Raw genomic sequence first — 26,744 nt, forward strand, 5'->3', positions numbered from 1 at the left:
CAGCTGCCGAAGGGTCTGAAGGAAGATGCTGGCTTGGTCCAGGTGAGAAGATGCTCGTCATTCCCAGGACCTTCAACTGAAAGGAAACTAGGAATGTATCTATCATGAACTCACTAAATCAGAATCTACAAGTAGAAAGACAGCCCAGGGCGCCTGGGTGGCTCAGTGGGTTAAAGCCTCTGACTTCGGCTCGGGTCATGATCTCAGGGTCCTGGGATCGAGCCCCACATCGGGCTCTCTGCTCTGCAGGGAGCCTGCTTCCTCCTCTCTCTATGCCTGCCTCTCTGCCTACTTGTGATCTCTGTCTAATAAATAAATAAAAATCTTAAAAAAAAAAAAAAAAAAAGACAGACAACCCAGATTGGATGGGTAGTGGCAAGGCAAGGACTCTGAAATCCGGTTTTAAAGCTGGGTTCAAATCCCAGCTCAGGCACCATCATATTAGTAGGACTTTCTCCCTAGATGGCACAGGAACTCAAAATAGTCCAATTAATTTGAAGCACTCCAGTGCCTGCTGGGGGGAGGGGAAGAGTAGAGAGTTACTCTAAAGTGTAAAAAAGGAAACTGATGATTATTAGTGTGAGGAATAGAGTGAGAAACAGTGGAAATTACAAATTTAATGTGAATAAATTCTGAAGATTGAAATTAGGAAAAAAGACCAAGAGGTTAGTTTAACAGTTTAAGAATCAGTTCTTTTTTAACTGACAGATACGCATAAGCAATATGAAATACTTCCTTTGACAATTTCCCCAGGTGTCTACTTGGGGTTCCCTGTATCTGCTCATCCCATCCTTCCCTCCTTCAACCCTGAGATGTGATGACAGTCAGCTCAGTACATTCAGTTCCCCAGAAAAGCAGCAGGATGTTCTAAGTATCCAATGTGCTTGTGATAAGGTTGGGGGGGGGGTGCATCCCTTTTTTCCCCTCCACTGGAATCCAGACTCTGATAAAGGAGACAGAAAGACATAAGCAAGTTTGAGTGAAATGTTTACATTTATATTGAAATATGCACTAAAACAGAATGAGTTCTACTAGTCAATGAAACTTCGCCAAAGCAGAATCACAAACTTCTGTTGGGGAGGTCCAGTCAGCTAGCAGCAGTGATCCCCAAGCAGGAACACCAAGGAGAAGCCTGGGAGACCCCACTCCAAAAAGCCTCCTTTCAAGAGACCCCAACTCACTTCTCCCACATGCACCCACACAGATTTAGGAGCGTGGACATGCTCCTCATTTTCATATATTTTTAGTTTCTTCTTCACTGCAATAAATATAAAATTGGCAATGCTCATACACCACAGCACAGACAAAATTTCAGCCTTTAGCATACAACTGTAAACAGTGACTAGATTTTTTAAAAAGTGTTTTTGTTTGTTAACGAGAGACAGAATTCTTAAGAGCAGGGCATGAGCTACTCAAGATTTGTTTTGTTGGGTAAAGGTTTTTCACAGAAGTTCTGGTTTAGAAAGATGCCCCCAACAGTCCAAAAAGACCCTAAAGTGGGCGCCAGACCACTGCCTGTGGCAGCCTAGAATATGGAGGCGGCAAAACACCATGCCTTAGGTCATCCCTGGCAGGACATCCTCAACCTGCCACATTTACGATGTGTCCACAGAAGTCCACAGCCATCACTGGCTGCTGGCAACGTATCGGGAATGGACGGGCGAAGGAATGAAAACTCACTCGGGGGGAGGATGAGAACACCTCTGCTAGCTGTCTGGAAAGTTGGCCCCTTAATCACAATGACAACTAGGACATTTCATCTGGACAGTGCATAACATTTAAATATACATGGAAGTATAAAGAGAGAAATCCAAAGAGTAAGCATTAAGTTCTGTCACTGTAGCAAACAGGGATGTCGATCAAAGAAAAACAGATGAACACTTTTTGCCTAAAGCAGTGCAAAGAAAGTGGGCAAGAAATGAAAGTGGACTCAGTATCTGCACATTAGCAATGGGGCAGATTTTATTTAAGAGGCTAGTGGTTCAAATACTATTGCTCGAATAGCTCTGGTAGGTATAAAATGTAGTAACACCCAAGGTTTACACACATAAGCAAAGGAGCCGAAGGTCAGCTCACCAAGGGCTATTTGATCCTTAGCCAAGAGGGAAGCCAGAAGCGCATGCTGCAGGAATAACCTAATGGGTTTGTCTGGGCGATACTCCCGCCCTCTGACAAATGGAAAAAGACCCGGATAAGATTGGTCTTTTCGCACCAAACTTCTCTGCCCTCCTTAGAATTATGCCTCAGCTAAGAAAAACCTGTCTTGATAAACTCAAGAATCTGGGCTCCTAAAAACAGAGGGAACCTTAATGTGGGAAACGAGTCTAGTAAACATCACATGTACTTTCTGTCGTTAGTGAAGACATGATACATTCAGACACGTATTAAAAAAAAAAAGACTAAAAATAAGACCAAAAAAATTCCTAGAAAGATGTTTCACAAGAAAAACATCAGCCCGAGTTCTATCCCTCTCCATGAGAAGTGGCTCCTAGCACAAACCAGCAACCCCTCCAACTCGCCAAAGCACCAGCACTTGCCTTGCAAGCGGAACATCGGACATATGCCTTAGTCGCTGAACTTGAATGTTAAGCACAATCAGTGCAGAGCACATTCTAATAGGCTACTCCAATACCCACCTGGTCCAGTTTAAAATATTTGTTTGTAGGTCCAGTTTGTACATATCCCATAGGTATGCTGAACAATGAACCATGCACTGTCCCACTGTTTTTGAAATGGCAGTTCTTGAAGCTCAAGCAAACCATCAAGATCATAAAGAGCTCTCTCGAAAGAAATTCTCACACCCTGAAAGTCAAACAAACCTAGTTCTTTTTCACTAAAATGGTGGGATCAAGGCAGAATGCCTACTCTGAAGAGCGGCTCCATTTGCTTCCCCATGAAAAAAGGCCAAATTTTTCTGGACTGATAGAATTTAAAAAACTAAGCCAATAAAAAAATAAAATATACATCCTAAGATACTATAAAACTCGAAATAATGTCAGGGCTTATGGAATGGGAAACAGAGTTCTGGTTGCTTTTTTTTTTTTTCTCTCTCTCCAAAAAAAGTGTAGCACATTTTGAGGGAAAAACCAAACCAAACCAGAACTCCAAATGTGGACAGCACTACACAGACTACGCACAGAGCACCACACAAGAATGAGTTGCACATCAGTACTATCATCATGAGAGTAACTGGCTGGGGACTTACATTTCCAGCAACAGAGCTCCTAGGTCAAAAATGTGTTAAAAGCCTGTAATGTCAACAAGAACCCCCCCCCCCAAAAAAAAACAAAGAGGGGATGAGGGGAAAGAGGGAGGAAAGGCTGCATGCATGGGTCTATTATAGACATGATATTCAGCAGCATAAAAATAATAGCCTCCGTAGAGTCCCCCAAATGGGGCAAAACCTATCTTCCACTGCTAAACATGGGAAAGATTAAGAGAGTGGAACAAATTCACTTGTAACCATAGCATCTCCCATATCTGAATCACAAGCATGTTCGATCTGATGCTGTATGTTAAGAAAATGTTGTGAATACATAGAAGTAGAGCAAACTAAAAACACAGGGCTAAATGATTAACTTTAAAAACTGGAAAAGACATCTGTTTTAAAGCCAAGTTGGTGTGATCCTGATCGTTACTCTATATGACATAATCCATAGAAAGAAAAGCCAAGAAAAAAAAAATCTTCGTTTTGTTCAGTCCTTAGGCTCGATGTTGTCCTAGGAAAAACTGTGATAATTCAATGAGTATGTCACACATACAACTAAAAAAGTCCCCTTCTGGTTTCAAATGAATTTAAACAACAATCTTCCTTGGCTAATTTGTCTCCTGTGTCAAACCAACCTTCTATGTACAGGACCAGTTTAAATCCCTCCTCCCCTTCAAACACTAGATATGAACATCCAGGAACATTCTACAATGCAAAGTGCCTTAGGAAAGAGAAGGATTCTGTAGTGCCAGTGATATAACTGATCTGAGGAAGCTGGGGTGCGAGTAACACTGATGGGAGCCAGTCAGGCAATGGTGGTTTGTTTCTCCTCCGGGGTCTCCTCCAATAACTGCATGATCAGTTCATGCAGGGGTTTGCAGATCTTGGCGTAGCCCCCTCCTGTGAGGTGCAGAAAATCAAACATGTCGTGGCAGGAGATGGCACCGTCCGAGTGCACGAAGCCCCCGTCTGTGTCCAGGAGCTGGACGTTGGCGAGCTTCGGCAGGGAAACCTTGAGGAGCTGGTTCACCTTGGCATTCTTTTGCCTCAACGGGTTGGGCTTTTCACCTCGAGGTAACAAACCCTGGGGCAAAGCAGAGAAGAGCAGAAGATGAGAAGGGTCACTGGTTTTTCTCTACTGACTTATCTGTGGTTTCCAAGATTCCTGGAAGGACTGCTGCGTTTGACACTCTTGAAACTTTGATTTCTCAAACACTAGACCAGAAACTCTGGACTAGATTGGTTTTAGTGACAGTTCTTTGACCATTCCTCCTCCTCTCCCTTAACTGTTGGTATGCTTCAGGGTCTTGTCCTTGGCCCACTACTCGGCCCACTCTGAACGCTCTAGCCCAGAACCAAACTTCCCAAACCTCCTGAGGCACTTCCGACCTGACATGCCCAAAAGCAACTCATCATCTCCCCACGCTATGCTCCTTCCACATTCTCTGCACCAACTGACCATTCCGAGATCCCTACGTCTTTCACCCCACATACCTTATCCACTTATCATTAAAACTACTCAGCTTTTGCATCCTCAGTACTTACCAAAACACTTTTGCCCCTTCCATTCCGGTTACACATGCTGCTATGGCTTGGAAACTTATTCACTTAGTTAACATAGTCTCCTGACTGGTCTTCCTACCTCCAGTGTGGTCGTCCCTTCAATTCATTCTCCGCACAGTCACCAGAATCATCTAGCTCCAATGCTGGCTCTATTTATGGATGCTACGTGGGACCTGTCCTACCGTACATGAGAAACAGTGGGAGCAAATGTGGTCTTGAACAGTCAGAGCCACATAATATCTGCTAGAATAAACAGATAATTCCTACATTCATTCTTAACTTATGTTAATTATCTAACTTTCAGATAAATTCTGTGTCTGTCCTCCTCTAGTTGATAAAGGTCCACCCGTGTGTGGCAGGAGCAAGGCTTATCACTTCCAACTAGAAATGTCCTTTTATAGATGTTGACCCTATTATAAAATTATTGTCAGACAACCTCTCAGTCGGTTTGTAATTTAATGACAGCACACAAGTAGGCAAAAAAATTTCTACCCATTTCTCCTATGGACTATGGCTAAGAGGTTTTATTTTACAAAAATAGATTTTCTGTGGGTATTCTACTAAGGAAAAAAAAAAGCTTTATGCCAAAGTAAGTACTTGCTCACACGTCTGCTTTAATTTTTTTCAGCAAAAATGTTGGAATCTTTATTCCCACTTTATTATGTGACTGTGTAGTTCCAAATGAGAATTATAGATAATCACGACTCTGCTACCCTGACCATCTCCTCTCATTGTTAAGTGCCTCAAAAATTCCACAGATGAAGTCAATCCTCAACCCTCATTTACATAACTGGTAAAGCACTGGGCTCTGCATCTAACACTCACAAAGAACTGCCCTCCATGCTTCCGTATCTAAGTCTCGATGAGATGTGAGCAACCAGGAAGGATGGCCAGTGAACAACATACACACACTCTGCTCCAACAGTCAAAGAATACTGTGACAGTCAAAACAATCAAAAAATGAGTAAACCTTAAGAACAGGGCACTGCACCTCTGATTTTCAAGTAAGGACGGGAAAAGCACCTTATGTGTTTGCACTGCATTTTCCTTAATATGAAAATACCCAAGGTATGCCATGGGATTCTTCCCGGTAATAATTACTTACTAAAATACTATCATGTTAAAAGAAACAAAAAAGAGAAATATCATGCCCCTAATCTCTTTACCAAGGGACTACAGCAAACCCTCGATCAACGCAGGCTTCAAGTGCACAAGTCCACGTATTCACAAATGTTTTTCAATAAATACAGCACCGTAAGTGTATTTTCTCTTCCTTATGGTTTTCTCAGTCACATTTTCTTTTCCCTAGCTTTATTGTTGAGAATACAGTCCGTCGTACGTATTACATGCCACATGTGTGTTAATCGACTGCTTATCAGGAGAGCTTCTGATTAGACTATTAGTAGTTAAATTTTGGAGTAAAAAAATTATACACAGATTTTCGATTGTATGGGGGTCAGTGCCCTTCAAGGGTCATCTGTATTTTAAGTAATTCTAAATAAAATACACATACAATTTAGTATTTGGACTTTTCACTTAAATACATCATAAATCTTGTTTCCACAAAGTTCTTCTAACTGTCACTGGATCATGGCTATTATGTTCAGTGACTTCTGCAATCATTCCCTCACAGAGTCATTTAGGGTACTGCTGAGGTTTGAGTGTTGTAGAGAACACCAGTGTATATCAAATTTAAAAGTCTGGTTGAAACAAAGACTATTTATGGAGAATTTATTCAGCAACATTCATGGAACAAATGTGTCCTAAGTAGCTCAGTACCAGCCACTGTACCTCAGAGGTGGACTCATAACCACAACCCTTTCTGGAGTAATTCAAGGGTATAAACAAGTAAATTACACTAAATACCGTGGAATAAAAAAATAAGGACCGGCACCAATAAGAAAAATCCAAACTCCTCTATCAAGGCATACAAAATACAAACCCTTACACGACTTGGCCATAGCCTCTTTCTCCTACCCACCCCAGCCTTAAACTTTATTCAATGACAGCCCTAAAATTCTTCAAGCACCCACCTTCACTTTCCCAACAAACACACACAAGTATAAGCCTTTTACCATTTTTCTCCCCTCCCTCTGTCATGCCTTCTTTCCTTTCTCCATTTGTCGGGAGACCAACAAATTCTTTTAAAACTATAGTTAAATGATGGGGCACCTGGGTGGCTCAGTGGGTTAAAGCCTCTGCCTTCAGCTCAGGTCACGATCCCAGGGTCCTGGGATCGAGCCCCACATCGGGCTCTCTGCTCAGCAGGGAGCCTGCTTCCCCACCTCTCTCTCTGCCAGCCTCTCTGCCTACTTGTGATCTCTGTCAAATAAATAAATAAAATCTTTAAAAAAAATTAAAACAAAAACAAAAACAAAAAACTACAGTCAAGTGACAGCTTTTATGTCTAAAATCTACCTGTTCTCATGGGACGCTTGGGGCTCAGCTGGGTTAAGCATCTGACTCTTGGTTTTGGCTCAGGTCATGATCTCAGGGTCATGAGATCAAGCCCCACATCGGGATCCACACTCAGCACCAAGTGTGCTTGAGATTCATTCACCCTCCCTCTCTCTCCCTTGCTCTGCTCCTCCCCCTGGAGTACACTCACTCTCTGAATAAAATCTTAGAAGAAAAAAAAAAACCCGATTTTTCCCTTAGCATACAGTATAATTACTCCCATTAGCATACAGTGTGTTAATTCTCTCTTTATATTGCTGTGCCCATCTTCCACTAGACTAGACTGTGCGCTCCTTGAGAGGGACAATGTCTTACCCATTTTTGCATGTTCAGGACCCAGGACAGTGTCTTGGGTCTGATTCTCATGTTTGTTGAATGACGATCTTCCTAACATCATCTCATTATAGAACTGAATACATATCAGGTATCATTCAGAATTTAGTTTTGCTACAAATATCTATAGGTAAACTTTCATACTGAAAGACAGCTGTTATCTCTGAGACTTTGAAGATTTAATGCTGTAACTCCACAAAGGGCAGCATTCTCTATTAGAAGTAAGACTATAAAGCACTCATTTTTTTTTGCTAACAGAATCTCCAATGTTTTAGAGAATTCAGAGATTCTAATAAATAGAATCCACCTTTAACATATTAACGGAGGGCGGGGGGGGATGCCTGGGTGACTCAGTTGGTTAAGCCTTCAGCTCAGGTCGTGATCCCGGGGTCCTGGGATCGAGTCCCGCATCGGGCTCCCTGCTTGGTTGGGAGCCTGCTTATCTCTCTGCCTCTGCCTGCCACTCTGCCAGCTTGTGCTCGCGCTCGCGCGCTCTCTCTCTCTCTGACAAATAAATAAATAAATAAATAATCTTAAAAAAAAAAAAAAAAAATTAACGGGGGACTGAACAACACATCTAAGTGAATCCAAACCCAATCTAATAGAAAGAGACTCAGGGCTAAAACAAGTTTCATAGCTAATTTAAAAAATTATAAGACAGTTAAAAAAAAAAAAAAAACAACTAAGGCTGAGACAACCACCTCTAAACAAGGATGAGCAGATAAAAGAGGACTTCCCACAGCTGGTCTGGGAAATGATGGAACCGGTAACACAACAGGATGTATCAGAGAAGAGCCTCTCAGGAGAATCACAAACTGTTCCCACCTAAAGATTCTCTATGTTCATGAGTGATCATATTTCTAAAAACATTCCTGACCTGACTTGAGGACATCAAAGACTACTGACCCGAAGACTACATACCAATACAATGATTTTGGCCTGCGGCTGCCTTGTATTAATAAGTTGGACGATGGCCTCAATTCCACCTGCTACTTCTTCTGCCGTATTTTCATGGTTGTTTGTTCCTACCCAGACCACAATGACCTATAATTGAAGGAAAGGAAAAAAAGCGGGATGAGAGGTAAATAACCAAGAATAAAGGAATGTTTAGATACAAATCTAATGTTTGATAAAAATATTTATCACTCTTTAGACAAAAATCTCATTTCAAAAAACAAAAGGAAGAAAGGTGAACTTGTTAAATGGTAGGGATAACTTCAAATGAGCAGCCATCTTCAAACACTGATGTAGGCCTCATATACTTCAGGATAAATTCCAAACAGATTAATTAAGCAATAAAACTACACTAGAAGGAAATGACAAAATTCTTTCATCATTGAAGAACTGGAAGCTAATCTCTTAAAATCCAGAAATTACAAAAAGAAGTAACAAATTCAACTGTATAAAAACAAAAACTCTGCATTGTGAAGAAAATATTAAAATAAGGTGAAATCTGAGAAAGCCAGGGAAAAATATTGCAACTCCTGCCATAGAAACTCCCTGACTTCCAGAAAAAAATAACAGAAGTACCCAAGAGAATGTAATTGGTATAAATAAACACACAGTTATACTGAAGAGCTGCTGGGGAGGAGGCTAGATAAAGATTCAACAAGTTTTATCTCTTTAAAAAAAAAAAAATTTATGAGGTGGCTGTCACCTAGAGACATACCTCTTACTATAAAACCCAACAAAGTAACTTTCTACCCTGTCACAAAAGACAGGAACATGGACAAGTTTTTCTATTAGAAAGGCCAAAAAACAGGGGTGCCTAGTTGGCTCATTCAGTAGAGCATACGACTCTCTATCTTGGGGCTGTGAATTCAAGCCCCACATTGGATATAAAGATTACTTAAAATCTTTTTTTAAAAAAAAAGAGGGGAACCTGGGTGGCTCAGCTGGTTAAGTGTCTGACTCTTGATTTTGACACAGATCATGATCTCTGGGTCATGGGATTGAGCCTCATGTCACACTCTGCACTCAGCATGAAGTCTGCTTGTCCCTCTCCCCTCTACTCCTCCCCGCTACTTGCAGCAGTGCTCTAATAAATAAAAATCTTTAAAATAAATAAATAAATAATAATAAAAATAAATAAAAAGGGGTGCCTGGGTGTGGAAGCCATTAAGCTCCCAGCTCTCGCTTTCAGCTCAGGTTACATTCTCGGTCATGAGCTCAAGGCCTGCATCGGGCTCAGCATGGAGTCTGCTTGCGATTCTCTCTCCCTCTGCCCTTCCTGCTCATGCTCTCTCTCTAAAATAAATAAATCTTTTTAAAAAATAAAAAAAAATTTTAAAAGCAAAAAATAACATACTTTCAACAAAGCAACTGTTGCCAACTTTGTTTAGAGCTGAAAAAGATTATATGCAGTGTGCCAACTCAGGACATTTATGATGTGTTAAGGTAATGGGTACACATTTATGAACATCTGTTCACATCTGATTCAAATTTTCTTCAGAAAAACTTGGAGGCCTTGATTACTAATTTGTCTGTATGGTTAAACAGCTCTAAAATTACTTCCTGAAGTGAATCATGGCACTGCCACCGTGGCCCATGTCTGAGCAGATTCCCCGTGTTGCATTCACGCCTACAAAACAGCATGCCTCATGAGCATCAGATCCCTTCCTAAAGCTGAAGAAGAGCATTACTGATGACTACAAATACAACCTAAGCACTGATTTTTTAATACCTCTATGCAATGTTCGAAGCAAGGACAACAATATCATTGATGTTAAAGGGGCATAAAGCAAAGACAGTAGCAAAATAATGTTTTAAAGAAGCAATCTGTTTTTATTAGCAGTTTCAGACAATTTAACTACCTGCAAAAGACTCAAGATTAAAGATATTCTTTAAAACATTAGTTTCATTTCACCTTAGGTTTAATATTCTCCAGTTCTCCATTCTTTAGTCTCCACAAAACATGTCTTGTTGTATCTCCCCCAATTCCAAAATTCAGTGCATGAAGTGGGGAAAAAAGCTCTCGCCATATCTAAAAAGAGAAAAACTGGCTTTACTTAAGCTGAGTGGGAAATGAAATTCCTCCACTGCGATGTGTTTGTGAGGCACCTGAAAGAATGATTTTCATTTTCGATACTCAAATGTCATGCTGCAAATCGTGAGCGACTCCGTGTTTGCAGGGCTCTGAGGATGGCACTGCATCACTAAGTTCTTTCTGTGATTATTTTTTAATATATTTTTTAATTAATTTTTTAAGTAGGTTCCATGCCCAGCGTGGAGCCCAAAGTGGGGCTGGAACTCACAATCGTGAGATTTAAGACCTGGGATCCAGAGTCAGATGCTTAACCGAGCCACCCAGGCGCCCCTCTATCACTCAGTTCTTAATGCAGCCTTTGACCTCAGCTCAAGACTGGAGTCACAGTCCTTCCTGATGCCCTTTTGGAGGTCCCAGCATTTATACTCAAGGTGCCAACTCAGTAAGCTCTCCCTTCCCTTTACTCACACATCAAAATGAATTGGGTGAAGTAGAACCATGAGATGAAGAAATCTAGCACTGGAGCCAGAAAGGACTCAAGCTGCCTTTTCCTTTGAACTGCCCTTAGAAGTGTGCAAATCTTTAAAAAAAGATGTGGAACAGCTCCCCACAAAAATACACAAAATAAGGGGCACCTCGGTGGCTGAGTCAGTTAAGTGTCTGACTCTTGGTCATGATCTGAGGATCATGGGATCCGGCTCTGCGCTCAGTGTGGAGTCTGCCTGGGACTCTCTCTCTGTTCCCCTCCAACCCTCCCTCTCCCCTACATTCTCTATTAAATAAATAAATAAAAAAATTTTAAAAATACACAAAATAAGAAAATGTAAAACATAGTTAAGACTTGAGAATTATGACCAGGACAAATTAAAGTAAATAAGTGTAACAGGGAAGCTTCTTGGAAACCAAGGCAAAAAAGGGAGCCAGAGGGGCGCCTGGGTGGCTCAGTGGGTTAAGCCTCTGCCTTCGGCTCGGGTCATGGTCTCGGGGTCCTGGGATTGAGCCCCGCATCGGGCTCTCTGCTCAGCGGGGAGCCTGCATCCCCCTCTCTCTCTGCCTGCCTCTCTGCCTACTGATCTCTGTCTGTCAAATAAATAAATAAAATCTTAAAAAAAAAAAGGGAGCCAGAAATAATCCTAAATTTTTTGTCTCATCACGCTTGGTGGCACAAAGAATCCCATTATGTAGGTCTGACCTCCCTCACACTCTGAACTAGACCTTCTCTAAAGTGTCGTGAATAAGCCTATAGGTTCAGCTCAGAGTCAAAGTCTGCTAGCGATGAATGGATCTACCTTAGCAGCCAAGACCCACCCCCACCCCTTCTTCCACCTTTACCTCATACTGCTGCATTAACTGCACCATGGAATCCCCCACAAACAGTACATCAGGCTCTTTGTCTTTACAGTCCAGGACAAATCTGTTGTGCTGGTTTGAAAAAGGAAAAAAACATTAGAAACTGGCATTTCGTTCTTGGTGAGAGGTCTTGGTCTAGAAAGAGCAGTTGTCCAACCAGTTACTCGGTTGTTAAACATTCTATTTATTCTGTCTGAAATGAACTGCTGGGACTTTCTTTCCTTTCCACACTGATCATTCTAATATGCTCAAGGAAACTGGAATTCTACTGAAACCAGAATAGAAAAACACATTTAACATGTTTTTTAGTTTATCTTTTCCTCAAACTTTTTAAAAGGTAATTTCAGACACAGAAAAGCCATAGTACAATGAACACCTGTATATCCTCTGCCTGTATTCCACACTAACATTCTCCCATATACGCTTTATCTGTTTGTTTGCTGAACCATCTGAAGGGAAGCGGCAAATGCTGTGGTTCTTCACCCTTAAATATTTCAGCATGAGTAAGGACAGCCTCCTATAAAACCACAAAACTATTATCACATCTAAGACAATGAACAATCATCCCGAAATATTCAGTTCATATTCCATTTTTCCAGTTGTTCCAAGAGTTGGGTAAAGTACTCTCTTTTTCTGAACTAGGAACCAATTAAGAAACATGTATCTTATCTGGATATATTTAACATGGCCTTTGAAAATGCCTGTTCGCCTCCAACGGTGAGACAATGGCAAAGAAGGAGTCAAGCCTTCCTCTTAAATTACTACTATTTCAGTAAGTATTTTTAAACTGAAAAGATAAAGTGGACATGAATACAACTACAGCTGTGAGCAGGAACACTTCCACACTTTTCCTCCCCACGTTAGTACTACAGTGCCAACTACCTCTTAATACCCGTAAAATAGTTCACAGTTCTAGAAGGTCATGGAATTTAAGCTCTGCTATTCTAAAGGTCCTGGTACTCTATGTTTTCTTTTTAAGTATAAAAGTAGGTACAGTAAGTTTGGAAAAATAGATCAAAACAAAACACTTAGAATCCTACCACCTTAACCCAGTAACTACCATTTGGTATTTTCCTCTTGCCGTTTTCCACAGGCCTCCCCCAACCTTTTATTTTTTTTTAATGTTTTAATTTTTTTAATATATTTTTTAAAGATTCCATTTATTCATTTGACAGACAGAGATCACAGATAGGCAGAGAGAGAGAAGGAAGCAGGCTCCCCACTGAGCAGAGAGCCTGACGCGGGGCTCAATCCCAGGACCCTGGGCTTATGACCAGAGCCGAAGGCAGAGGCTTTAACCCACTGAGCCACCCAGGCGCCCCCAAAACTTCTTTAAATCATGACAGTTTTTAACATTTTGTTTTGAAATAATTTTAGAACAGAAGAGTTGCAAAGATAGTACAGTATTCCCATGTACCTTTCACTCAGCTTCCTTCAATGTTAACATCTTAGTTTACTTGGGTGGGGGGCACTTGGCTGGCTCAGTCAATAGAGCATGGGACCCTCCATCTCAAAGTTCTAAGTCTGAGCCCTGCATCGGGTATAGAGATTACTTAAATCTTTTTTTTTTTTTTAAGATTTTATTTATTTATTTGACAAAGAGAGACACAGCGAGAGGGAATACAAGCCAGGGGAATGAGAGAGGGAGCAGCAGTCTTCCTGCAAAGCAGGGAACCCGGTGCGGGGCTTGATCCCAGGACACCAGGATCATGACCTGAGCAGAAGGCAGAAGCTTAACGACTGAACCACCCAGGTGCCCCTAAAATAAAAATCTCTAAAAAAAAATAGTTTACTCAGAGTTCACTAATTTTTCCTGTATGTCCTTTTCCTATTCCCAGGACCAATTCAGGATACCACATGGCATTTGGTCTACATGTCCCCTTGGTGTCTTCCATCATGGGACAGTTTCTTGGTCTTTCCCTGTATTTCATGTCATTGACAGGTTTAGTAGTAGTCAGGTGTTTTGTAGCATGTCCCTCAATTTGGGTCTGTCTGATATTTTGTCACGAACAGACTGAGGTGATAAATTATTCTGGAAGACTACCACAGAGGCGATGTGTGTGCCCTTGCTGTATTGTATCAGAGGTAAGTACGTGATATTAACATGATTTATTACTGGTGTTCGTTAACACTGACCATTTGGTTAAGGGGATGTTTGCCAGGTTTCTCCACTGTTATTTTTCCTTTCCATACTGTATTTGTTAGAAACAAGACATAAGGGGCGCCTGGGTGGCTCAGTCTGTTGAGTGTCTGCCTTCGGCTCAGATCATGATCCCAGGATCCTGGGATCGAGCCCCACATGGGGCTCCCTGCTCAGCAGAGAGTCTGCTTCTCCCTCTGCTTACTGCTCCCCCTGCTTGTGTTCTCTCTCTCTCTCTCTGTGTCAAATAAATAAAATCTTAAAAGAAAAAAAAAAAGAAGAGGACACTAAATCCAGCTCTCACTCGTGAGTGAATTAATATGTTCTACCTTCTGGAAGGAGGGGATAGCAAAAAATATGTGATCATATGTTAAAACCACCAAGGTAATTTTCAGGGGGATATTTTTGAGGCTAGGCAAATATACTCTCTCTCCTTAAAGGTGTGCTTACTAATTTTAGTATACACTGATGGACCTTCCCTACAGTGATTATTACCATGGTGTTCTAATGATGGGTTTCTTTTCCCTCCCTTCTTCTATATTTATTTATTTTTAAAAGATTTTATTTTTAAGTAACCTCTACACCCAATGTGGGGCTTGAACTCACAACCCCAAGATCAAGAGTAGCACGCTCTACCAACTAAGCCAGCCAGGTGTCCCTACATTAATTAAAATTACTGTCTCTTTCCCCCTGTTTATCCAACCATTTATTTATAGCAAAATGGATTCGTGAATATTTACTTTAACCTTTGAGTTATAAACCAATAATATGATTCATTATGTTGCTCAAACTGTCCAATTTTGCATCTGGGTGCTCTTTCAGGTTGGCCTCAAGGGGTCAAAGTGAGTATCATCAATGAGACAAGCCAGTATCTCATGTCTTCTATGAGACGTACTATGGACACTTCACTTCTGTGATATTCCTGCCATACATCTGTTTTTTCTTTTCTTTTTTGGGTAGTTGCTCTCTCGCACTACAAGATGCTATGGGTTCATCTTTCCTTTACTCTAGCTGTAGATGCAATCATTTCTCCAAGTAGCCCTGGTTCCTTTCATTGGACCAAAGAAACCAAGATCTGAGCATGTATTTTATTATTTAGTAAAGTTACCCTTCTACACAGATTAAAAAGAAATTTTTTGAATATTCCTGTTTTTCTTCCATTTGACTATTTTTTCCAGTCAATGCTAATTTAAAGCCTGCTAATTTATGCCAGTAACAACAGAGACACTTAGTTTTAGTTACTACTTTTAATAAAGTTATAAATGGCCTAAATGCACCTAAATGGTATCTTCCTATACAGCAAAAAAATAAAATTAAAAGAGAAAAGGCACCTAGATGGCTCAGTCGGCTAAACATCAGCTCAGGTCAGGATCTCAGGGACCTGGGGATCAAGACCTGCATCAGGCTCTGCGCTCAGCATGCACTGTGCTTGGGATTCTCTCTCTCCCTCCCTACCCCACTCCAGCACTCTCCAATATAAATGAACAAAATCTTAAAAAGATAAAATAAAAAACATACGGAGGAAAAAAACTATAGCTACGCTTTTAACATGTATGATACACTGCAGAAAAATATATTCAAAAACATACTATTTACAAAAAGCTTAAAAGCATGCAAAAATACTATATATACAGTTTAGAAATTTTATATACATAGTATGTAAGCATGTGAAAAAAAAACCCCACCAAATTTAGGATACTGGTTTGGGGGTGGGGAGGTGGGAAAAAGAAAATGATCAATAAGGAGTATACAAAGGACATCAATTCTATTAGCAATGTTTTATTTTTTTTAGGATGAGTGGTAAATACACAGATGGTTAGTGGATTTCATAATACTTTTTTTTTTTTGAAGATTTTATTTATTTATTTGACAGACAGAGATCACAAGTAGGCAGAGAGGCAGGCGGTGGGGGAGGGGAAGCAGGCTCCCCGCTGAGCAGAGAGCCTGATGTGGGGCTCGATCCCAGGACCCCAAGATCATGACCCGAGCCAAGGCAGAGGCTCAACCCACTGAGCCACTCAGGCGCCCCTTCATAATACTTTTTAAGATATAAATGAACTGGGGTGCTTGACAGCTCAATCAGTTAGGAGTCTGCCTTTGGCTCAGGGATCGAGCCCTGCATCGGGCTCCCTGTTCAGCAGGGAGCCTGCTTCTCCCTCTCCCTCTGCCTGCCACTCCCATTTGTACACGCTCTCTCTCTGTCAAATAAATAAATAAAATCCTAAAATATATATGTATATAAACAAACTAAGAATATTAAGAATAACCATGCAGCTGATCCATACAAGAAAAGTAAAAAAAAGTACTAACTACCACTCAAAGTAAGCTATTTGACAGACTGATTTTTAAGTCTGGAAAGACAAAAACAGAACTATACAACTAGTACAGCTGTATACATAGAGTATAAACAAAATCATTAAATACTACAATGCTGAACTCTGGGTACTTAAAATCATACAGAACTTGTTATTCCAAAGAGGAAATATGGTTGGAAACCCACAGGTGAAGGTTAAACATAGTTACGGTTAAGTGGTAACAGCTTATTAAAAGGCAGCTAATAAGGGGCGCCTGGGTGGCTCAATGGGTTAAAGCCTCTGCCTTCAGCTCAGGTCATGATCTCAGGGTCCTGGGATCAAACCCCACATCGGGCTCTCTGCTCAGCAGGGAGCCTGCTTCCCCCTCCTCTCTCTGCCTGTCTTTCTGCCTACTTGGGATCTCTGTCTGTCAAATAAATAAATAAAATCTTAAAAAAAAAAAAAGGCAGCTAATAATACAGAGAAGATATGGTGCTACGGAACAATGGAACATATAAAGAAGACACAGGAGCTGCCCTGAAAGGATTCTCACTTGCTAAATCTGGGACAGCGTGAGCTTCAAAATTACAACGGGTTCTATAAGCCCACCAGGAAGAATAAGAACCCATGAGTCCGTACCATAATAAATAAGATCTGGTTTAGGCCAACATCTTAATCAAGTGACCAAAGTTAACATCACCAATAAGAAAAACCAACATCAGGTACCTTCTATGTGGTGCACTAAGGATATCACTTCACTGATACCCTGCCAAAAATGTGTAATCTGAATCTTGATTAGGAGGAAAACGGTAAACCCAAATTGAGGAACATTCCGCAAAATAAATGGCCTATATTCCAAACTGTCAGTGTCATGAAAAACAAAGGCTAAGATACATTTCACAGTAAAGGAGAATAAAGAGACAGGACAATGCAATGCAATGTGTGATCCTAGACTGGGAGGAAAACTGACATAAAAACACTGGGACAAATGGAGAAATGTGAACATGGCATAATATCAATATTAAATTTCCTGATTTAGTAACTATTCTGTAGTTGTGTAAGAAAATGTCCTTATTCTTGGAAAACACACTGAAATATTTAGGGGTGAAGGGGCATGATGACTGCAACTTCCTCTCAAATGGTTCAGAAAACACTGAATGTTGGTGTGTAGACATCCAAGTAGATACAGACAGAACATTTAGGCCGATGGGGCGAAACGATAACTGGCAGGACCGGATGAAGAATACGGGGAATTCTTCCTAAAATTTTTGCAGTATTTGTGTAATTCTGAAATTACTTCAAAATTTAAAAAGCTTACCAAAAAAAAAAAAAGAATGCTGTGGAAACACTGTTATCTTTTAAGATGAACAGGGGGCAATGACTATGCTTTCAAAATAACCCTCTGGTGCAACATCAGACTGGTGATTACGTACGACATTAGCATAACATTAGATTTTTATTTAAAGTGATGATTCTTATCAACCATAAAAAATGTACTCTTGTGGCTTTGGCCAAAAGACTCTGGAAAACGAAGAGACTCCTCTCGGATGAGTAATACATACGCACTTCCCTTTACCTGAGACATCCACCTGTCATCTCCTTGAATATCTTCTGCTGCATGTGGGATAGCTGCTGGGTTTGAGTCTCCTTGGCTCATTCTATACCTGAGGGGACAAATGTCGACATCATGTTTCATTCATTAACAAGAATGTTTATCTGTTACCCCTTAAATATTACATGCTAAGTTTTAAATAGTAATTTAAGTCTCATTGTGGTTTTGCCTAGAAATGAAACAACTGGAGTTGATTTTCAGTAAACATGAGTTCTAGGACATGACTGATTAAGTCCCATGAATATCAAACATCTCGAAACTTCTAGAGAGATTTGAGTATCATTTAGGAATAGTGCATTACACTGAAAAAATCTGCTCCAAGTATATACTTTACATCTACATTAATTTTTCATGATTACATGTTAATGTAAGTACCAAATGACACAAGGGATTAGACACTTAAGGGTTCAATGAAACCTGCCTTAGAGCCTCTTAGGCTGTTTCAATTAGACAATGGAAAATTGCTACAGCCGTGAACAGAGTTCACTGGTTACTAAATATCACACTAGTAACTACTACAAATTGTGACAAAACTAGCCATAGGCTTTGACACTGGTTTTTGACAAATGTTTACTAGGTATTTTATTTTTGACAGGTATCCATTAAGAAAATGTTATTAATGACTAAGCCCAAATATAGAATCTGACAGTGGAGGAGTAAGCAAAATTCAGAAAACCTAGAAATGCTAATCTAGAAAGACAAAGACACCAGACTGTTTTCAATCAACCCTGGAGAATACATACTAGAGACATCAGGCTCAAGAAATCACTTGGCATATACAAAGGATGATGAAAAACAGAAAAACATCTGGAGTTTTGTGGTTTAAAGAAAAGAGGACCACTCTCTTTCTTTCCCTTGCTATCATCAAATACAGCTAAGCTTTCTCTGAAAGAGGATTGAGTTCTATTCATTCAATAAGTATTTACTGAGTAAACAAAACATGCTAGATTGCCAAAGCAGTAATTTTTGAGAATCAGAAAGTAACAAAGCTCGAAATGTGAAAACAGACCTTCATTCATGAAAAATACATTACAGAAACAAACCCACGTTTTAACACTAACTATGCAAACCAATTAGTTCCACTCTAAATGATACTAGGTCTAAGAAAATTAAGCTTAGGGTTAAGCTTGTATCTAACTGGAAATGTAAAACACCATCCATACCCTATGTACAGATCTTCCTCAACTTACATTAGGGGTTACATCTGGATAAATCCATTATAAGTTGAAAATATCCTAAATCGGGGCACCTGGGGCTCAGTCGGTTAAGTGTTGCACTTTGGATTTCAGCTCAGGTCGTGATCTCAGGGTCCTGAGACTGAACCCTGTGTGAGCTCCATGCTCAGCAGGGTCAGCCTGAGATTCTCTCCCACTCCCTCTATCCCTCTCCCTACTTGCATGCTCTCTCTCTAAAATATAAATAAGTATATCTAGAAAAAAAGAAAGAAAAATCCCAAGTCAAAAAGGCATTTAATACACCTAACCTACCAAATAGTATAAACTAGCTTACCTGAAATGTGCTCAAAACACTTACATTAGTCTACAACCAGGCAGCATCATCTAACACAAAAACCTATCTCACAACAGAGCACTGAATATCTCACAGAACTTACTGAAGACTGTACTGGACATGATAATCAGAACGGCTGTCCCTGTATTGGATGTTCACCCTCATGGTCACATAGCTGACTGGGAGCTTGGGCTCACTGCTACTGCCCCGCATCACCAGAGGATCTTACCGCATGTCCCTAACCCAGGAAAAGATCAAACTTCCAAACCCTGTCCTAGGCATGTAGAATGAAGGACCATCCGGCCTAGGTGTGGGGGGTGGGTCACGCGTGGGGTGAGTGTCTTTATGATAATCACCTGTGACTGACAAAGAATAACCAGCCCCTAAAAGGAAGGATTTACGTTTCCTGGTTAGCTTTCTATAAAAGACCAACCCTAAAGGCCCTCCTTGGCAACCTTGTCCAGACCCCTTTTACTCTTGAGAGCTTTTCCTGTATCTTCACTTAATAAACTTCTATGGCTTTACTGCCAGCAACCCCCCCCCCCAAGATCAAACTTCAAAAGTGAAATATGGTTTCCACTGAATGCACACGGCATTTACACCATTGTAAAGTCAAAATGTCATTAAGTAGAACCATTATTAAGTCGAGGACCATCTGTATGTATGTTATTTCTTTAGATTACTAAAATTTGCAACTATCAGAAAATAAGAGCCATCTGAAGGACTATATATGCCGTGTTTTATAAGTCCCACTTCCAATCCTTGCAAAACGAAAAAAAAGAGGCTCAGATAATTTAGCTAATTTGTGCAGTAAGTGAACGAAATCAGGTTTGCCTGACCCCAGTAACAACACATCTGGCCCCCTAATCACAAAGCAGTGCATGCTGACTCCCTAAAGAGGTCTTATATCTAACCATTTCACCCAAACAACATAAACTACCTGGAGCTAAAAGCATCATATAAAATACAAGAATTGGGAAGAACCGCAAGATGAATTTGTATAGCTCCAATCAGATTATGGTTATCTGGTTGAGGCTTCATTGCCTGAGAAAAGTATCGGAAAATTAAAAGATGCCTAAAGGAAAAAGAAAACAATGACTAAAGGGGATTAAAACAAATAGTCACGTAGAAACATTTAACTTTGGGGGCACGTGGGTGGCTTGGTCACTTAAGGGTCTGCCTCCGGCTCAGGTCATGATCCCCAGGTCCTGGAATAGAGCCCCAAGTCAGGCTCCCTGCCCTGCGGGGAGCCTGCTCCTTCCTCTCCTACCCTCTTGTGCTCTCTCTCACTATGTCTGTCTGTCTGTCTGTCTCTCTCAAATAAATAAATAAATAAATAAATAAATCTTATTTTAAGATTTATTTATTTGTGAGAGAGAGTGCATGCACATACAGGGGGAGCAAGAGAGAAAATTCAGCAGAGTTCCTGCTGAGCTCAGAGCCCACTTGGGGCTCACTCTCATGACCCTGAGATCATGAACCTGCGCAGAAACCAAGAGTCGGACCCTTAATCAACTGGGACACCCAGGGACCCTGCTTTTGTTTTTAAACTAAGAAAACATTCTATATGTTCTATACAAAAGTTTCTTTGGATCTAAGTTCAATTCTAGATTGAAGTCTGGCTATTCAGGTTAAATCTGACATGGTGCTTATTAATAGCAGTTTTAATTTTAAAAAAAGCTTTCTTTCCTGCTGTTCAAGCAGCTGTATTAGCCTTAAGACAGACAAGGGGCAAACAAGTTTTCCTACCCTATGGATTTCAAAATTACATATATAAGAAACAGAGCAACAAACAACTTCACTTTCCACTAATTCAAAAGGCTATTTCCTAAATTTTTAAATAGATTTTTTTCTTTCCCTTTTTTTAAAAGGAGGGAAGGGCAGAGGGAAAAGAGGAGAATCTTTTTTTTTAAAATTAATTTACTTTATTTTTAAAAAGATTTATTTATTTATTCGACAGAGAGAGAGAATCTCAAGCAGACTCCCTGCTGAGCAGGGAACTCAATCTGGGCTGGATCCCAGGACCCTGAGATCATGACCTGACCTGAAACCAAGAGTTGGATGCTCAACCCACTGAGCGACCCAGGCATCCCTTAATTTTGAAAAACCCAACTATTTCATTAGTTTGCTCTCATTTGTTTTCCTTCCTGGAGAGACACTTAACATATTCGGTATTTCTGAGGTAAAAGTTAACTGACAGAAAATTAACTGAGACCACTACTGAAATAGAGAAAAATAATCTGTCGTACTCTCACTATATGAATATATAATTGAAACTACTGTTCCTGGGGATTGTTGTTAAAGAACAAGAGTGACAAACTACAAATATAAGGGACCTTCATTACCTCTCACCACTTAAAAGATAAAATGTGGGCACTTCAATTTCATTTCAGTTCTTGGGATACAATATTCAGATCTCTCTCTTTTTAAAAATTACTTATTTATTTATTTGACAGACAAGAGATCACACAAGTAGGCAGAGATACAGGCAGAGAGAGAGGGAGAGAGAAGGAAGCAGGCTCCCCGCTGAGCAGAGAGCCCGATGCGGGGCTCGACCCCAGAACCCTGGGATCATGACCTGAGTCGAAGGCAGAGGCTTTAACCCACTGAGCCACTCAGGTGGCCCACAATATTCAGACCTTGAAAAGCTTAAAGAATTTTGACAAACTGGAGGGTGTCTAGAGGAAAGGAGTCAAGCTGGTAAGAAACTGAAAGCCTGTCCTATTAGAAACAGCTAAATGAAATAGGCATGTTTATAATCTGTAGAAAAACTGGTTAGGGAAGAGGAAGACAAGACATAAATGTCAAACTATTTGAAGATCACTAGGAGGAGATATTAAACTTATTTTGCATGTCCCCAAATAGGAAAGTAGGGCCAGTGGACAGAATGTGCAGTTAGACAAATTTCTAACAAGTATGACTACAAAATGACATGGCCTGTCTCTCACAGTAGATTCCCCCAATGGCGAGTCAAAGGGAGGCAAGCTGAACCCCTAACAAGAAAGCATAAAGTGAACTAAAGCAAATGAGTAAAGACTGGTCCAGATTGGGGTGCCCAAACATCTTTAATATTCTAGAATCTTTTTGAAATGTGTCCTATTATATATTTACTTACAAAGTAAACATATGAGTTACTGTTAATCTATACATTAAATATTAGTAAAGTCTACTTTTTCCTTTTACATAAAAAATAAATGTAAAAAGAAGTTCTAAGTTATTTCCTGTATTCCAATGATTCATCTTCTGTAATCCCCAGGGAGTGCACATACTCTACTTTCAAGACCAATGGTCTATTTAAGTTCTAAAATCTTCCTGGACCTACGATTCAATTTACTAACATGGATTTTCAGAGTTCCTCCAACGGGTAAATAACTGTTGTAAAATAATAATCACAATTAAAATTAAGGACTTACTATTTACAAGACACTGTGCTAAGTGCTTTATTTTTTAATTGATTTTAATTATTTGACAGAGAGAGAGAGAGAGACACCTCACACAAGCTGAGAGAGCAGAAGATAGATGGAGAGGGAGAATCAGGCTCCCAGCTGAGCAGGGAGTCTGACCTGGGGCTGGATCGTGGGTGATTATGACCTGAGCGAGGGTGGGCAGACACCTAACCGACTGAACCACCCAGGTGCCCCAGCGCTTTGTTATTTTAATAAAATTGAAGCTCAGTGGGATTTAAAGAACCTTCTCCATGATAGGGAGAGCTGGAACTGGAATTCAGAGTGATATACCTCCAAAGCCTACCATTCTTGAGAAAAGGATGTTAGACTCTATATAGAAAAGACATGATAAATTCTCACTAATTTGATTGACTTATATACCTTATCATTACTAACCAAATTTAATGGCATCCTGATACCCTGAGCAAAACACTTTCATGTAGGTACTAAACTTCCTCACAGGCAAAATGAAGAAATAGGGACAGAGAAACGGAGGGAAAAGATGTCACTTATCAGAGGCTACCAGGCAGACAGAATTGAGAGAAGATTGCAAAATATTCCCAATTAGGTAGTTGTCTTCTTTTTTTTCCTAAACTATGAATACAAGGTCATCCTTCCTCCTCAACAAGGGCAAAGTATCTGAGCACAAATTTGTTTCTTTGGGCCTTCAGACACTTGGATTTTGTATTGTTTTGCCAAATCAAATTCTCACAATACAAAGTAGCTTTCAGTTTTACTGATGACTATGGCTTGGTAACATCCTAGAAGAGCAAGTAAAGAAAAACTGAGCCATGAGCCCATGCAGTCTCCTACAAACAAGGCTGGAAATGCATAATCTAGGGATCTATGCATTTAGAAGATTCAAATTTGGGAGTCAAATAAAGTAAACTGCTGTATTCTTTATAAGAGAAATGAAGAATGAATCAGGAGCTATCCAGAGTACAGCCTGTGATAGGACACAAAAACCTAAATGATTCTGGGTTTCCTGCCTCAGAGCAATACCGTACACAACAGTATTGGTAACGGTGAGCCTGTAATCAGTAACATAATAAAAAAAAGTACCAACAGGGAGGTGGATTCTGACTCCCATCTCACCTTCCTGATTCATAATAATCCCTTTGGGGGGGGATTATTTTAAGTCACTAACTTCTGATCACAAACAGCAGGTTCAGTTAGAGAAACCAAGTAGAATGGAGATAAAGGTCTGAAGAACAAAAGTTTCGTTAATTTACCAAGAGAGACTATTCCAGGAAATCTCTAATTGTCCATTAAAATATAAATTCTTCAGAAAAATGAGGAGAAAGCAACTTGCACATTTCCCAATTTTCCTGTATTTTCTATCTTCTTTCTACCTTAACTAGTACTGTGACAGTGAGCACCAGAATTTCCAGATACTTATACCAGTATGTGGTGTAGCTGGTGTAGCGTGTTTAATCAGAAACCAGTTCCAACAACAAAGAAATATAAATTCTCAAGCTCGGCTGGATCTTTAGTTTAACCAGGAAACAGAGGGAGGAGAAAAGTTGCACCAAGAATTAAAAGATTTAGACTGTGTCCACTCTGACCCAAGACTCTTCATTCTGTTTCAGAGGGGGTTGGCAGGGTTATTCTGAAAGGGAAAAAAGCCTCATCCGGAATGCCCTGCCTCAGTGGGCTGGCGGGTGGGTCCAGGGGTTCCAGCACATCCATAATTTATTATCAAATGCCCGCCCAAGCCAACAAATTAAAGCACAATGATTTCCTACTCCTCCCCTGCTCCCCCACAAGGAGGCAACCTTTATATCAGAACAATGTGCCCAGGAGAATCTAAAGACCCAAGGCTTATCGGGGCAAAGCTGTATTCAAAGGCTCAGGAGAGACAATACTCTATTTTTTGCTCCTCCTTTCTCCACACCTTTATCCCCCTCGCCCCAATTTAAAACTGTACAAAATGAGATCCTAGAGTGGGTGCAGATGATCTTCCCTTTCTCTGCAGACCCGCTCTAAAAAAGAGGCCAGAGCTTGAAGTGTTTGCTTTTCTTAAGGTTTGTGCTTCAATCATGGAAAACAACGCAGGCTTGAGAGCTATGAGAAGCAGAACAGTGAGTCACCATGCAACGGGTATATCGCGAACCCGCAGACCAGAAAGTCTCGATCTGGTATGGTGAATGGCCATGGACGGACCTGGTAAAAAGCACCTGCGAAAATCTGTCCATTGGCCTTTTTAAGCAGCTGGTTGACCTCGGGCAAATCGCCAACCCTGGCTGGGCCTCGTCTCTAAAATGAGGTGTTGGACTACACGGCCCTCTATGAACAATCCCTTCGGAGCCGTGACAGTCTGCGGGTTTTTGAACACATTAGACGAAACGGAGAAGTTTCTAAAGAGTTGAAATTTTTCAACAAAAGAGGGAGGAAAAAGTGCCCAGTCAACAAACCACCGAGTAACGGGTCTGGGCCCGCGTTAAAGGCCTCTCCTCTCCGGCGGGGGAAAAGGGAAGGGAGGGTCAGAGGTTTGGGCGCGGGGATGGAGGGAAGAGGCAACAGCTAAGGCCGGAGGCAGAAGAGTTGTTACAAACGGGGCTGGCGGCGGCAAACCGCCGGCCACAGCGAGATCGGTGCCGAGAGGCCTGTTCGAGGGGGGTGGGCCGGGGAGGGACGGCCGCCCCGCCGCCCCGCCACCCTAGTCCTCCTCCCAACCCCTCCCCCGGGAAAGGCGGGTGGAGACGGCAGCTAGCGGCCCAGCCCAGTGGGCAGGTTTGGGGGTGGGGTGCCAGTGGGAGGCTCTAAGGGGGGCGGCAAGCGGGCCGGGGGGTGCCGGGGACAGCGCGGGCGGCTGGGGAAGCAGCGCAGGGCCGCGGAGAAGGCGCGCGCGCGCGCGCGAGGCCCCCCAAGGGTCCGCGGGGAGGGGGGAGGTGGCGCGGGGGAGGGGCCCGCACAGTGGGGGAAGGGAGGTCGCGGGCCTCTCACAATAACAAATCGTAGGCCCTTCCGACCCCCACCTCTAAGCCGTCGGTTTCCGGCGACCCTGGCTGCACTCACTCAGGCAGAGGGTCCGTGCGGGCCCCAAGCGGCTGCGGCGTCGGCGGGTGGCGCGTCTGTCGCTCGCTCAGTCCCGGCGGCCCCGCTCCGGCGCGTCCCTCCTCGGGCCCCAGCACCAGCAGCAGCGCCCCCACTTCCGGTTCCCCTGCCACTCAAGCAAATGGCTTCCGGAAGTCCCGCCTCATCCTGCGCGACCTCCGCGTGGCTCCTCGCTGTCCGCCTTTCCTATCTGCGGGCACTCGCTGCAGGCGCCCAGGTGCCTTGCCACGCCCCGCGAGGTTCCCCGCATTGTTCTCTGTCCTGCTCTCTTTTTGCACACAGTCTGCATGAGGTGCAAACTATCTTTCGTCCGGCTGCATCCGTCAATCCTGCGTGAATGTCGCCGCGGGGTGGAGGTGGCATTGGGGACAATGTGGCATGACCTCACACTGACGCCATTCCTCTCTCACCCAGCCAACCTGGCTTCTTTTCTCCACCCCGTGGAATAAACCAGATTGCTGCAACTGGGAGGGAAATAGGGCCCCAAGGTTAATGAGACAGTCTGTTACATTATGAGCGGAATTTCTGTTTCTGTGATGAATGCACGGATGTGGGGGGACCGCCTCTTAAGGTGATACCATAAGGGGCTGGCGAGTCCTTTCCTTAACAATCCATCCAGTTTAAGGGAAGACACACATATACAAAGTCAACACTAAAAAGAATACTTGCTAAATGCCATATTAATGCGGGACCTATAAGAGTAGAGAAGGAGGGCAAAAGATGGACGCAGGCTTATGGCAGCGAGACGTTTGGTAGAGCACAGCCCTGAGCTGGCCCTTTAAGGCTGGA

At 41.7% G+C, this 26,744-nt stretch overlaps 1 protein-coding gene across 3 annotated transcripts; it reads right to left on the bottom strand.

The window, feature by feature from the left end:
* PAFAH1B2 (platelet activating factor acetylhydrolase 1b catalytic subunit 2) lies at nt 1-26,064 on the bottom strand. Of its 3 annotated transcripts, XR_013967594.1 has the most exons (7): nt 25,917-26,064; nt 17,908-17,995; nt 11,880-11,969; nt 10,428-10,544; nt 8,483-8,605; nt 2,637-4,292; nt 1-943 (listed from the first exon to the last, which is right to left on the bottom strand). XR_013967594.1 is itself a non-coding variant. In XM_080817463.1 (6 exons), the coding sequence occupies exons 2-6, from the start codon at nt 17,986-17,988 to the stop codon at nt 4,014-4,016; spliced, it is 690 nt and encodes a 229-aa protein (XP_080673589.1). In that variant the 5' UTR covers nt 17,989-17,995; nt 25,877-26,053; the 3' UTR covers nt 971-4,013. The 3 variants fall into 3 exon arrangements, 2 of the variants coding, with proteins under 2 accessions (XP_080673589.1, XP_080673588.1); XM_080817463.1 differs by lacking the exon at nt 1-943 and having other exon boundaries at nt 971-4,292; nt 25,877-26,053; XM_080817462.1 differs by lacking the exon at nt 1-943 and having other exon boundaries at nt 972-4,292; nt 25,917-26,057.
* Nucleotides 26,065-26,744: the final 680 nt, after the last annotated feature.

The sequence above is a fragment of the Martes martes genome (assembly GCF_963455335.1).
Source record: "Martes martes genome assembly, chromosome: 10".
Classification (NCBI taxonomy): domain Eukaryota; kingdom Metazoa; phylum Chordata; class Mammalia; order Carnivora; family Mustelidae; genus Martes; species Martes martes.

Coding starts and splice junctions, on each gene's coding strand:
- PAFAH1B2 (XM_080817463.1), bottom strand. CDS start 17,988: ATGAGCCAAGGAGACTCAAACCCAGCAGCTATCCCACATGCAGCAGAA. Junction 11,970..17,907: donor ATGACAGGTGGATGTCTCAG/GTAAAGGGAAGT, acceptor TTTTCAAACCAG/CACAACAGATTTGTCCTGGA. Junction 10,545..11,879: donor AGTTAATGCAGCAGTATGAG/GTAAAGGTGGAA, acceptor TTCTCTTTTTAG/ATATGGCGAGAGCTTTTTTC.